The sequence below is a fragment of the Melanotaenia boesemani genome, chromosome 10, assembly GCF_017639745.1.
Source record: "Melanotaenia boesemani isolate fMelBoe1 chromosome 10, fMelBoe1.pri, whole genome shotgun sequence".
Lineage (NCBI taxonomy): Eukaryota > Metazoa > Chordata > Actinopteri > Atheriniformes > Melanotaeniidae > Melanotaenia > Melanotaenia boesemani.
Genome location: NC_055691.1, coordinates 30,210,393 through 30,222,586, shown reverse-complemented (window position 1 = coordinate 30,222,586; position 12,194 = coordinate 30,210,393). Strand labels below are relative to the sequence as shown.

At 38.9% G+C, this 12,194-nt stretch overlaps 1 protein-coding gene across 7 annotated transcripts in view; it reads left to right on the top strand.

Annotated features, from left to right (window-relative positions):
• The window catches only part of LOC121647434 (membrane-associated guanylate kinase, WW and PDZ domain-containing protein 2-like), a 100,896-nt gene that overhangs the window by 55,156 nt on the left and 33,546 nt on the right, over positions 1-12,194 (top strand). For 6 of the 7 annotated variants that reach the window (XM_041996842.1, XM_041996843.1, XM_041996844.1 and 3 more), the window contains exons 4-6: positions 5,041-5,265; positions 6,652-6,880; positions 8,869-8,948. In XM_041996842.1, coding sequence (XP_041852776.1) covers positions 5,041-5,265; positions 6,652-6,880; positions 8,869-8,948 — 534 coding nt within the window. Of the gene's footprint in view, positions 1-1,310; positions 1,389-5,040; positions 5,266-6,651; positions 6,881-8,868; positions 8,949-12,194 lie in introns of those variants that run through there. The other variant, XM_041996846.1, reaches the window with a different exon arrangement.

The window sequence follows — 12,194 nt, the reverse complement described above, 5'->3', positions numbered from 1 at the left end:
GAAAAAAGGCTCATGTTTCCTATTTATGACCCACCCCCATCCCCCCCACAACCTTTTCTTTGAAGGCTTATGAAATAAGGGATTATGAAAAAAAACATCTTTGTTTCGCTTTGAAAAAAGAGCAGTATTCTCCTGATACATAGAGGATGTTCATGTTTCCATCTATTTCCTGAAAGATACAAAGACTATCATCCCTTTTTTACTATGCAATACTTGTATTCAGCCATTCTCAGTGTTTTGTTTTTCCCACCAGCATTACCATTACAGTGAGTAATGGTAGACACTCTATGCTATTTCTGTATTTTGTTTTAATCTTTTGCTTGTGGCTCAAAATAAAGCATTAACATAAGAGCAATGTAGCAGCTGAGGTTGTGTTTAAACACATCAGATGGCCCTGTCAACTTGTAGCTCTTTTGTCAAGAAATTATACCTGCTTCCATCCACCAAGTTACTCCACACAGCAAGTTCCATCGAAAGACTAGAGGCACTGTCTTAAGTAGGAAATGAGAATGTTTTTTTTTTTTTTATATTTTCCCTTCTACTCTTCACAAAGATAAAATAACTTTAAAAAGCTCATACACAAAAGAGAAAAGTACTTTAGAAAATTTATTAAAGGAGGGAAAGAAGAGTTTTAAACCATGAAAACGATAACAAACATAGCAAGACATGAACACAAAACATCTGGTGAGATGAATGTAAAGTATGTAAGATTCAGATGAAAATACAAATATTTCTAGCTTGGATTTCAAAATGGTCAGATTAAAACTTCCTCCAAGAATTTGTTCCAGCTCCATGCAGTCCAATGAATGAAAATTTCATTTTAATTTGCATTTAAGGAACAGTTTATAGCCCTGCAGAAAGACTTTAGAATGAGAGAATAACATATCCGATACGTTCTGTCCCTCTAAGTCTTTGTGAGATTTACAAATAAACAAACACACTGCAAACTAAATGGGAGCTGTTGCAAAGACATTTGTGATGTGTTGATTTTTCTTGGTCTTGACTTGGCAGCAGCACTCTTTGCTAAAGTTGAGGGTTAAGGGCCCTTACAGTAAGCTAATGTTCTGGGAATGAAAGCATGGATTAGTCTCTCCACATCCTGATGTTAAGCCTGTTCCTTGGTCTTGATGGACACTATTAAAGGATACTTTATAGGAAGAAATGCTTTAAAAGCAAAGACTACCAAGTTTTCTCAAAATTTCTGCAGTTCTCAGTTCACTTGTAAATGTAAGACAGTTAAGTTAACATTTATGGATCTTTTCACAAATATATGCATTATCCATATGCACTTCAATATTTCTGTCCACAGCAGCAGTTGTAGCTGAAGGAGAGTCAGATTAATTAGGAGGAGCAGACAGCTGGTTTGGGTTTTGAGAATCAACAAATGAGTAAGTTGAGTCATTTAATACAGCAGCAATCCAAGAGTATTACTTAATTCAAAGATACTTTGATAGATAAAACAATACTGCTTAAGTGTTTTCAGGAATGGGATAAAAAAAAGGAAATGTGACATTTTAAACCCAATATTTCTGCTAGTCAGTACATAAGTCTTATATGTAATGTCATTGCAGAGATTTTGTACCTTATGTAGTAACCAGGACATGTATTTTTACTGATCTGAGCATCAGTGTATGTCACAATGTGTGACCTTACTGACTACAAAGAGGGCAAATTGCTGGAGCGTGAATGGCTGGCGCCACTATAACAAAAACTGTTGAGTTGTTAAATGTTATGAGAGGAACTGTGTGTAATGTCATGCCGACATAACAAATAAACACACAAACAAAAAAAAGCCCAGGCAAACCTAACACAGGGTAGACTGTAGGGCAATAAAATGCACTGTGGCAAAAAAGAGACTAAAGTAAACTAAAGTTAATGCTAAACCAACATGTTGCCAATCCAGCACCAATCAAAACAATTAGATACCATGGTAAAGGTTGCTAATGCCAAACCTCTTCTTTCCTCCATTTTCCTCCTTGTTCAAGAGAGATTTATATACGGAGCATGTCCAGAGACAAAGACTTTGATTCCGATTGTTGCCCTTGGTCCAGTCAAAGGCAACTAGTCTAATTATCTCAGAAAATTGTGGTTCCTAAATAATGTGGTCCAACAAAACCTGCAGACAGTGTTGTGCAGGTTCACACTTGAAAAAAATTTTTTAAAAAGCTGTCCTTCTGTTTTGGTACAGCACTTTTTATCTCTTTGACTTGTCCTGTCTGCTGTGGGAGTGTTGCTTTTTAAGTACAAGTCTAAAAATATATCTCTGTAACTGTCCTAATTCAGTTGCATTAATTGTGTGTACAGTAATAATGGCTGACTGGTGCAGAAATAATTGCAAGCTTTGTGGCTTCTGTCAGAGCTTGCAGACACAACTCAGCATGACATGTCCACTATCAACAAGAATGTTGTTAGAGCGATACTCTTTAGTTGGTTGTAAAGGCCCTACTGCATTAGAAATTCACAGATTAGCGACAAACATTACTCATTAATGTACTAATATTCACACATTCATGACACACACTGCCTATAGAGTACAGTCCAACGTCATTCCTTCATGTTTTGTACTTGTCTATGAGAGGCAGTAATAGTTACTGGACCTCTTCTGAATGCAATATAGCCTGAAGAGCACTGAGACTAGACAAGCTACTACTCGAAATGGGGATGTATTTAATCAGCTTGTTTTAGCATATGTACCCATTTTGAAAGAAAATGTTAAAACCCTCCAGTCTTAGTGTAAAAACAGCATATGATTGAACCCAGTAGTTCAACACTTTTCTGATGTTCTGCTGCCATTCAGCTTCAATCTGTCACAGAACTTTTTTATTAGGGTCACACAGAGTAGCAATGAGCAAGCAACAACCAAAAGCTGAGCAGAGTCAGACTAGAAAGTCTGCAACCTGTAAATACACAGTAAAGTATGAGACTGTGTAATCTCCTGGAAATTTGAATGCTCAACAAGACAATTCTGGACATGTCACTGTTATTGTGTGACTGTCACAGGCTTGCGGTTTGAATCCTGTCTAAAAGATTATATTACAGAAGACTGTTAGGTGTTGAGTAAATAATGACTGACGTGTAAATTGACTGAGATGCCTGGAGTGCCCCTTTTTCAGGACGGTGTTCCTGAGGCATCTTGTAAAAGTGATTATCATGTGACAGGCCAGAAATAAAATTCACAAGAAAAAGATAAGATAGAAGTATAATGACTTCCACATTCGGTGGTGAACTTTTGTATTCCCTTTTAGTGTTATCATGTGCTTTTGTACCTTTTTTTGTTTTTATTTAATTGTCATTTGTTTATTAAATTAATTTTAATAGTAGTTTGTGACACTGTAGCTGTTTTCTCTTATTGTCTTCAAATTTGGAAGGAAATGAAAAATATTTTATTTATCGCAGAGGGAAATTACAATGTTGTAGGTTTTTGTTTGTTTGTTTTTTTAATAAACACAACCGGTACCTTTCTTTCTTGCATTGGACTTGACAAAGCCTCACACTGATCTAACTGTTATTTCTTCACTGTGTTGTGTAGAGCAGTGGTTCTCAACCTATTTTCCTTGGGGATCCCCTTAAAAAGCCATGGACCCCCTGCCCCATCCCATACTGAAACCATGCTTGCTTTTAAACTTTCAAAAGTGAGATTCTCACCATAAATAATGGATTCTGGCTGAGTCCTGCTCTTCCATGAATCCTAAGTCAAAATAACAAAATTTTTCTTTTCTTCCTTAAAATAGGGAGAGCGTGTGGACATTGATTACAATGGCACTGAATGTTAAAAGCCTTGGGGACCCCATGTGCTCTTTAGGGGACACCCTTGGGGGTCCCGGACCCCAGGTTGGGAACCCCTGGTGTAGAGGATGTGAAGAGTTTTCTATTATTTTCAGCAGCTTGTGCAACATTCCTTTCTGGACAATCAGTTCCAGCAGCTCCAGGGTTATCATTACTGATACACTCCACAACTGCAGAGTAATCAGATTATTTCTGCAGATGGCAGGACAGAGTTGTTTTGGAAGTCTGAGGTGTACAGTGTGAAAACAAATGGTTAGAGTACAGTCCCTTGTGGTGCTTCTGTCCTACTGAACACAATCTCAGACACACAACCTTTCAGTCTCACAAACTGTGGTCTGTTTGTTGGGTAGTCATAAGTCCAGGTGGTTGTGGAGGTATTCATCTGGAACATATGGTCCTTCTCACATAACAGAACAGCTGAATGGATTATAGGCACTTGATAAATTAAGGAACATGATCCTCAAAGTGCTGCCTTTCATTATGTGAGATGTTAGGGTGACTGGTCTGTAGTCATTTGGTTTGGATGGTTGGAATTTTTTAGGTACTGGAATGAGCCAGGATGTTTTCCACAGCACTGGAACTCTTTTCTGACTCAGGCTGGTGTTGAAAAGGTGCCAAACAATCCAGCATAGTTGTTCTGAACAGATTTTCAGAACTCTTGGGCTGACACTATCTGGACCTGCAGCCTTGTTCCGGTTCAGTTTCTAAAGCTGCTTCTTCACCTGACTGCAGGAGACAGACAGGCTAGAGGTGGAGGCAGTGGAGGTCTCAGTATATTCTGACGTGGAGGGAGATGAGTCTGTGTTAATGTCCATGACTGAGCTGAAGGGTGACAGAGTGGAGGTGTGACCAGAAAGCTGTGGGCTCGTGGAGGGTGTATGTGGTCTATTAGGCTGGATGCAGGCGGTGAACTGAACCTATTGAAGAACTTGTTCTGCTGATTAGCTCTGTCCAGACTTGCATTGGTCTGATCCCCCTTTAACTTGAAGCCAGTGATCTTTTTCATTCCTGACCACACATCCCTCACGGTGTTCTGCTGGGGCTGCTTTCTAACTTTTTTCCTGTAGTCCACACTGTCCAGTCATTTTACAGCTGCTGACAAACCAGCAGCTGTGCATACCCAAGTGAGGACAGAAGTGGTAAATGGACCAGCGTCCGGCAGCCAGTCAGACACTGTGTTACATCACCTGAGATCTCTTTCCATTCATCCAAGTGGCTTCTAACGCAAAGGCTGTTTTGCTTCTCTCCCCTCAGATAACTTCTACGGCACACCAAAACCTCCAGCGGAGCCGTCCCCGGCAGCCCCTCCTCTGAATGTGAGTGAGGCTTTGCTTCCAGGAGCCCGGCCCAGCGCCCAGGGCAAGAGAAAGAGGAACCAGTCAGTTAGTAACATGGAGCAGCGCGCCAGTCTGGAGCCGCCTGAGGAGGAGGAAGAGGAGAGCCCAGTTGTCAATGGCAACGGGGTGGCAATCACACCAGGTACTGTAGGATAAAAACATAAATTTCCTGTTTTTATGTTTTTATACCACAGTTTTCATCTTACAGCTGCAACTGTGCTCTGTTTTACAAGAGCTGTGATCATGAAGACATTTTATAGCATGATGTTTAGTCTTGGACTGTTTTTATTGCCGTTTCAGAGGTATGACTGAGTCAAACCTGAGAAACAAGCTAGATGTTATTGCAGTTGTTACCGATCATTCTTATTGTCCCCTAAGTCTCCTCTCTTCTGACATCTAGTTTCAAGTCTGCAGCTCATTCAGCAGCTACAACAAACTGAACCCTGAGCAGTTATTACAGCTGAGTGTAAACTACACAGAATCACAGAAACCTTATGTAACAGGAAGCACAAGGGCACCTTAATGTCTCCACTATATATACACTGGCTATAGTCTCATAAAGTCTGTAGCTCCTGTCTTTTTGTCCTCTCATTTCTTTGTCTCTCCTGCTGTCTTTCTGCCACTGGCCTTTGTCCTTGTTGCTATTAATATCCCAACACTCTTCTCTCTCTTCCTCCATCCTCTTCCTCCTGACCTCTTGATTTTTCTTTGTCCCTGTGGTCCTGGCTCTGCTACCATCTCTTCTTTTTGCTTCCTCCATCTGTCATATTGTAGCCTGTTTTTAATCTATATCATATTATTTCCACTTTATTGCTACTGCTTTACATTTGCTTTTTTTAACCTGAAGTTGACTAAAAATACAGTAATTCCCAACTCATTTTGTTTTACTCCATAAAACTTAAAATCACTGTGAATTGATAATGTTCTGTGCTATTTGATTAAAAGAAGTTGCCCATATAAGGTATGTTCTTTATTATACCTGGTAAAGAGTCGCTGTAGGACTAGCTCTGGTGACTAGGTCGGCAGGATTTAGTCTGGATTAAGAAGTGAGCTCTAAGAATGGCTGGAAAAGAAGCACCTCAGATTAAATAATAGGACTTTTATATGTGCATGTGTGTGTTTGTTGTACCTCTTTTAAAATTACACACAGGAATTTTAAAGGATGATGCAGCTTGGCATTTCAACCTTCAATCACGTGCTCCCCATCCACTGTGTTTGGTGCCACCAGCTTTTCTCCCCCCTTCAAAAACATCTACTTGTGTTTCTGACTTATTCTCTGACCCCCATAGTCTCTGTCTTTCCCTGTTTCTCAATTTCTGACATTCCTATGTTGTTTTCTGCTCATGCTGACTGTCCTTAGACTCCATCCCCCTCCACACTTCCTCGCTTGTTCTGTCTCCTGGGGGTTCATAGCTGTGCGGTGGCTCGACTCTGACTCATCATGTATGTGTAGTGTGCATTCAGTTCTGCATGTGTGTGTATAAAGCGCATGTGAGAATAACTAACTGTGTGTTTGTGTGGTCCACAGAGTCCAGTGAACATGAGGACAAAAGCACAGATGCCTCTGGGGAGGTTGCTGTTGAAGGATCCAGCCAGGACCCAGCATCTGCTGAGCCTCCAATTGAAGGGGAGGAGACCCCAAAATCTCCCTCCAAATCACCCACAAAAGTCCCTGACACAGATGAGGAAGAGCTGGGTCCTCTGCCTGACAACTGGGAGATGGCTTACACTGAAAAGGGAGAGGTTTACTTCATAGAGTATGGGATATTTATTTCTAAATATTAACATCTTGAAAAATTGTCTGAGCATTACATGATATTATGTTGCATAGAATTAAATTTGTGTATTAGTCTGACTAAAACCAGACTTTTAACATGATAGCCCAACCGAAATCTCTGTAAACTGAATATCTCAGTTGGATGAACATACCCAGATACTCAATGCATTTACTTGCACAGCTGAGCTGAACTACACTTATAGCTTAGCCAGAGCACTTGTCCTTGTTGCGGTATACATGTACACAAGGAATTGAGTTATTGGCTTAAGTGTGTCCAATAACACAGTGGTGCAGACTGTGGGAGAAAAAATGTTCTAGATATTCTGCCTCTTCTGATTTTCTTCATGAGAGATTATCAAACATGTAAGTTATACAGACATCCAATTGCATTGTCTGGATGATTTACACTGGCTTTGAAAGCTTCGGTTTTGGTCAGACTAACATGGTACATTTTTAAAGTCTTTTTTGTTTGTTTGTTTGTTTTGTTTTGTTTTGTTTTGTTTTGTGTTTTTTTTTAAGCTTTTTTGATGTCATCTAAATGTATTCTCTGAGACACTAGAAGAAAAAATTCTCTGCATGTGTTCCCCTGCTGGGGTTTGACCCAGAAGTAACTAAAGAGTCCATTAAACACAAAATAACCATTACTGATCATGTACATGTCATTTGCTTACGTTAATTTAAACAAATGACATGCGCTTAAATAAATAAATATTTTAGCATGCAATACTCATGAAAAACTGTTTAATTCACTCCTGTAGCCAGTCAGTATTTTTGGTCTGTGATGTAATGGGTAAACTGAAATAATGGTGAAGTCAAACACACTGAACAAATAATTTGATTCTGATTTGCTTTTATCCTGTGACAAGAGACTTAGTCCTAGAAAAATTACGTTGTGCTACAACATGTTATGTGTAAAGTTTGCTGATCTCAGCTTAACTTTTTATGTAAACAAGTGGTTCTCAAACATTACCCCATAAACATTCCCAGCCCCCCACCCTTATACAAGTATATATATATATATATATACACTTACACATATCTACACATTTATATAAAACTATGTAACTTACCATACTCATAACATTACAAACGTGAGAAAGATGTAATACGAAACCCATAAGAAACACATTTACTGTTAAACCAAGAGCAAGATATCTGCCCTCTTTCATTCCACTTACCAGTTTCTTTATAGCTCTCTTTCTTTTCTCCCTTCGATGCCTTCAGTAAACCCTGATCTCTCTCTCTCTCTCTCTGTCTCTCTCTCTCTCTCTCTCTCTCTCTCTCTCTCTCTCTCTCTCTCTCTCTCTCTCCTTCTTCTTCTTCTTCTTCTTCACCAGTTGGCAAACATGAATTGGTACATTACTGCCACCATGTGGTTTGGAGTGTGGACCAGAGTGTTTCCAAGGGCCCAAGTTGTCAAAACATTAGTTTGTGTGCTACATTTTCTCAATCCATGCGCCCCCTCTATCATGTTACCATGCCCCCCAGTTTGAGAACCACTGATGTAAACAAACTAAGTGTATTATTTCATAATTTTAGGTTTTAGATAGGGTAAGTATTTTATACCTAAAATGAATGTTTAAAAACAAGTCTAACATCAGTCCACTACAAAAAAAAAGTGGTTGAAATAAGGCTGTATGTGGACTATATAGTTCTGGCCTTTCTGTTGAACAACTGATGTGACTTCGAGCTGCTAATCAGACAGGATACGCTCTCCACAAATCCAAACTTTTGACCCTTCCTCTCACCTTTACTAATGAATGGCTAATTAGTGGATTAATGACCATTTAATTTACCTCAGAAATCCCCATGTTGCTGTTGGCCCTTGTCCACATCCAAATATGCACACATACAGGCCATTAGTGTTATTTTGCACTGTCTCTTTCTTTTATTCTCTCTGTCAGTCTCTGTCTGACCTCAGCTTGCACCTTTCCTCCTTCATCTACACGTCTCCTCTTTCTTTTCTAGTCACAACACCAAAACTACGTCATGGCTCGATCCTCGGCTAGCAAAGAAAGCAAAGCCACCAGAGGAATGCAGGGAAGATGGTGAGTCTGAACAACCTGTTTGTTGTCTTGAAAGCTTTAGTTTGTATTTGTGTGAGTTAAATTTGTCTTTGGGCATTTGTCGGAGTGTGTTGTCTCTTCATTTCCTGCTGTTTCTACCTTGAGGAAAAGATCTTGAAAATACTCTGTTTGATGTGTGCTCTGGTCCAACAGTTCACCACAGGTTTTGTGAGAGTCGCTCACATTTAAAATTCAGATTGAATGAACCAGACAAATAGTCTTTTTTTGGGGGGGGGGGGTTATTGGGACGTGATCAGTAGTCCAAAATGGTTTTGACAGATACCCAAAAAGGAATGCAAATGCCTTTTCTTTTTCTTTTTTTTTAACTCTTCATGACCAAATGTCCATAAATGAATGGAAATTAGAAGAGGACTTAATGGTTGTGTGTGAGCTCAGGGGAGAACTTTACCAAGTTAAGAAAAGTAAAACAGAGGAAAAGTCAACTTAGACAACAAGCATCTGCTCAGACATTGTCAGCCAAGACATTTTTATGAGGTGGAAATGAAATGTTCTTATCAGCAGGAGTTCATGAAGTGATCAAAAGATTATTTTACAAGTTCAGACAAGCAAACACTGTTTTAGAAACTTTATGATGATTTATAAAAACATAACCAAAGACTGTCACAACATTCTGACTTGAATATGAATCTGTTGAGTCGTTTGTACTTCAAGTGCAGAAGGTATCTCCAGTGCATGTAAGATTGTTTGCCTCTTTACAAGGCCTTGCATAAAAAGTAAATGACTGGGAATACAGCAGCAATAGTTTAAATTATGTGGGCACATAAATCCCACACATGGACATATGAGAAAGCAATATGTTGTTCAGATTCTGGATTAGATTTTATTTAACTCAAAATAAGTCCTTTACTCTGTAGCTAGGCTCTAATTTTACTTTATTTTGGATCTAAATTATTGATTGACACAAACACTTTCTTTCAGTGGAAAGAATTTTGTAGAATTTCAGTTTATTTATAATCAAGTACAAGAAAGAACTTGGCTTAGGTTAAAAAAAACTTTACATTTCCTTTAGTACCTCGTGACATCATTTAAAAGAGGGACATTTATCCCTGGTTGGTGGTTTGTTTGAGACTCATGAACCAGCCAGGATAGATTATGCTGTGAGTTTGTGAGGAGTGAGTCTAAGTACCAAATAGAGAATGGTCCCTCTACCCTCTATTATATAACGTGCATATCAACGTATGCAAAACAAACTCATGAATAAAAAGAAGCAATACCCTAAAGTTGCAGGCATTAGCTGTTTGCAGACCATTGGCTGTTTGCATCCTGAATGTGTTGTACTGTATTTAAAATAAAAAAAATTAAAAATATCAATGGTATGTAAAGCTCCAAAATAACCCAGGTCTACTAATTTTATCTGTCAGAATAAAACTAAGTTTGCTTTTTGCAAAGATAAGAGTCAGTCGATGTTTGTCTTATCAGCATAGCTCATTAAAAGACAAGGTGTTATTTCCCCCCCCCCCCCCCCCACCTACATGTATCTCTCATTTTAAAGTCCAATTTTATTTTTTCTAGTGCAAACATGAATCTTTATATATATATATATATTGACCTGGGAGTTATTGAAATAAACAAAAGAAATAGTTCCAAAAACTGCAGCACCTCATATGGCTGCTTGATGCTGCCTTCAACAGCAGTCACACTGTACTAACTCCATGCTGAAGTGGCAGAAATAAACATGTATATAGCCTGATATTATTTTCCCCATTTGTCATGGTGTGATCATTTTATATAACTTGAGTCTTCTGAATCATTTCAAGGTTTAAAGTTGAGCGTTATTAAAGCAGACAGCTTTGAGTGACACCTGAGTGCAGCAGACGCCTCTCAATGGACGTGCACAGGCCTGTTGTTCTCAGATTCTCAGTCAGATGCATTACATTACATTACATGTAGTTTCAAAAACAGAAAGAAGACCTCAAACAATCTGACATTACAATGGCAATGTCATCCTGTTAGTGGTCTATTTTGAGAACCTTTCTGCAAGGAGTAAGGTAATGAACCAAAATTTAAGCTTCTACATTAATTGAGTAATTTCAGTGTGAGTTGCTTGAAAATATAGTATTTTGTGAAAAGGAGGACCATGTAAAAACCTAAAAGAGAAATTATCTGATCCTAGCTTACCTATTTTGTTTTGTTTGGGTTTTTTTTTCAGACCTTCAGACCAGTGCACATCTTTATCTTAGTTTAGTTTCAAAGCAGTTTCATTCTGGGAAACACAGGAATGAAGACAAAAGATCTGAACTGAGCTCCCAGAGTTTTAGGAAATAATTTAAGAATACTACTTTCCTGTGCATATGTCAGTAGAGGCGGTGCGGGAGAGTGTTCGTCCTGCAGCCCAAGGGTTGCCGGTTCAATCCCCAGCCAGAGAGCTCATGTCGAGGTGTTCCTGAGCAAGACACCGAACCCCTAATTGATCCTGATGGGTCATGGTTCTTGCATGACAGCTTCCACCATCTGTGTGTGAATGAATAATGGATACACAGTGTAAAGCGCTTTGGGTGCCTTGATAAAGCACTATATAAATCTAATCCATTATTATTATTATTATTATCAGAGAGGTGCTTCACTATAATCAGATACATAACAGTAACATAACAGTCTTGTCACACCCCCTCGGTCACCGAATTAGATGGTGATGTGATGCACCAGACTGAAATCTGAATCAATACCTTCATTACCTCTTCTCTGCATTCCTTCTCTTCAAATATTGCTCTCTGCACTCCTTTACCTCACATCTTTCTCCCTCTCAACTTTCAAGCCTCCTCTTTCAATTTTCTCCTCCCTATTTCTTTTTCTCCTCCACCTTCAGTCTCCATCTGTCCTTCTCTTCCTTTGCCCAGAAAGGGCCAGACTGTGACATGAATTCTAATAACGCCATTCACAGGTCTGCACACACTGACTCTCACTCTCTCACACACACATACACAAAAATACACACTAAACTTTTGTCACTCCAAAAAAAAAAAAAAAAAAAAAAAATGACCAACGTCTTTTAGATATGTCCTGATAGATGTACACACATTTTAGAAATCTCTGTTGTCCACCATCAAGAGTATGCAGCCTCTCTCACTAACATTGTATTCTGTTGTTAGTGTCTTCTAGGACACTAGAAACTAGTTAATTTAACAACAATGAAAAATGTATATGTTTACAAGCAGGACTGGTATACTAAGTGGTTTGCTGAGTGATTCAGTCACTGTGTTAAACTGG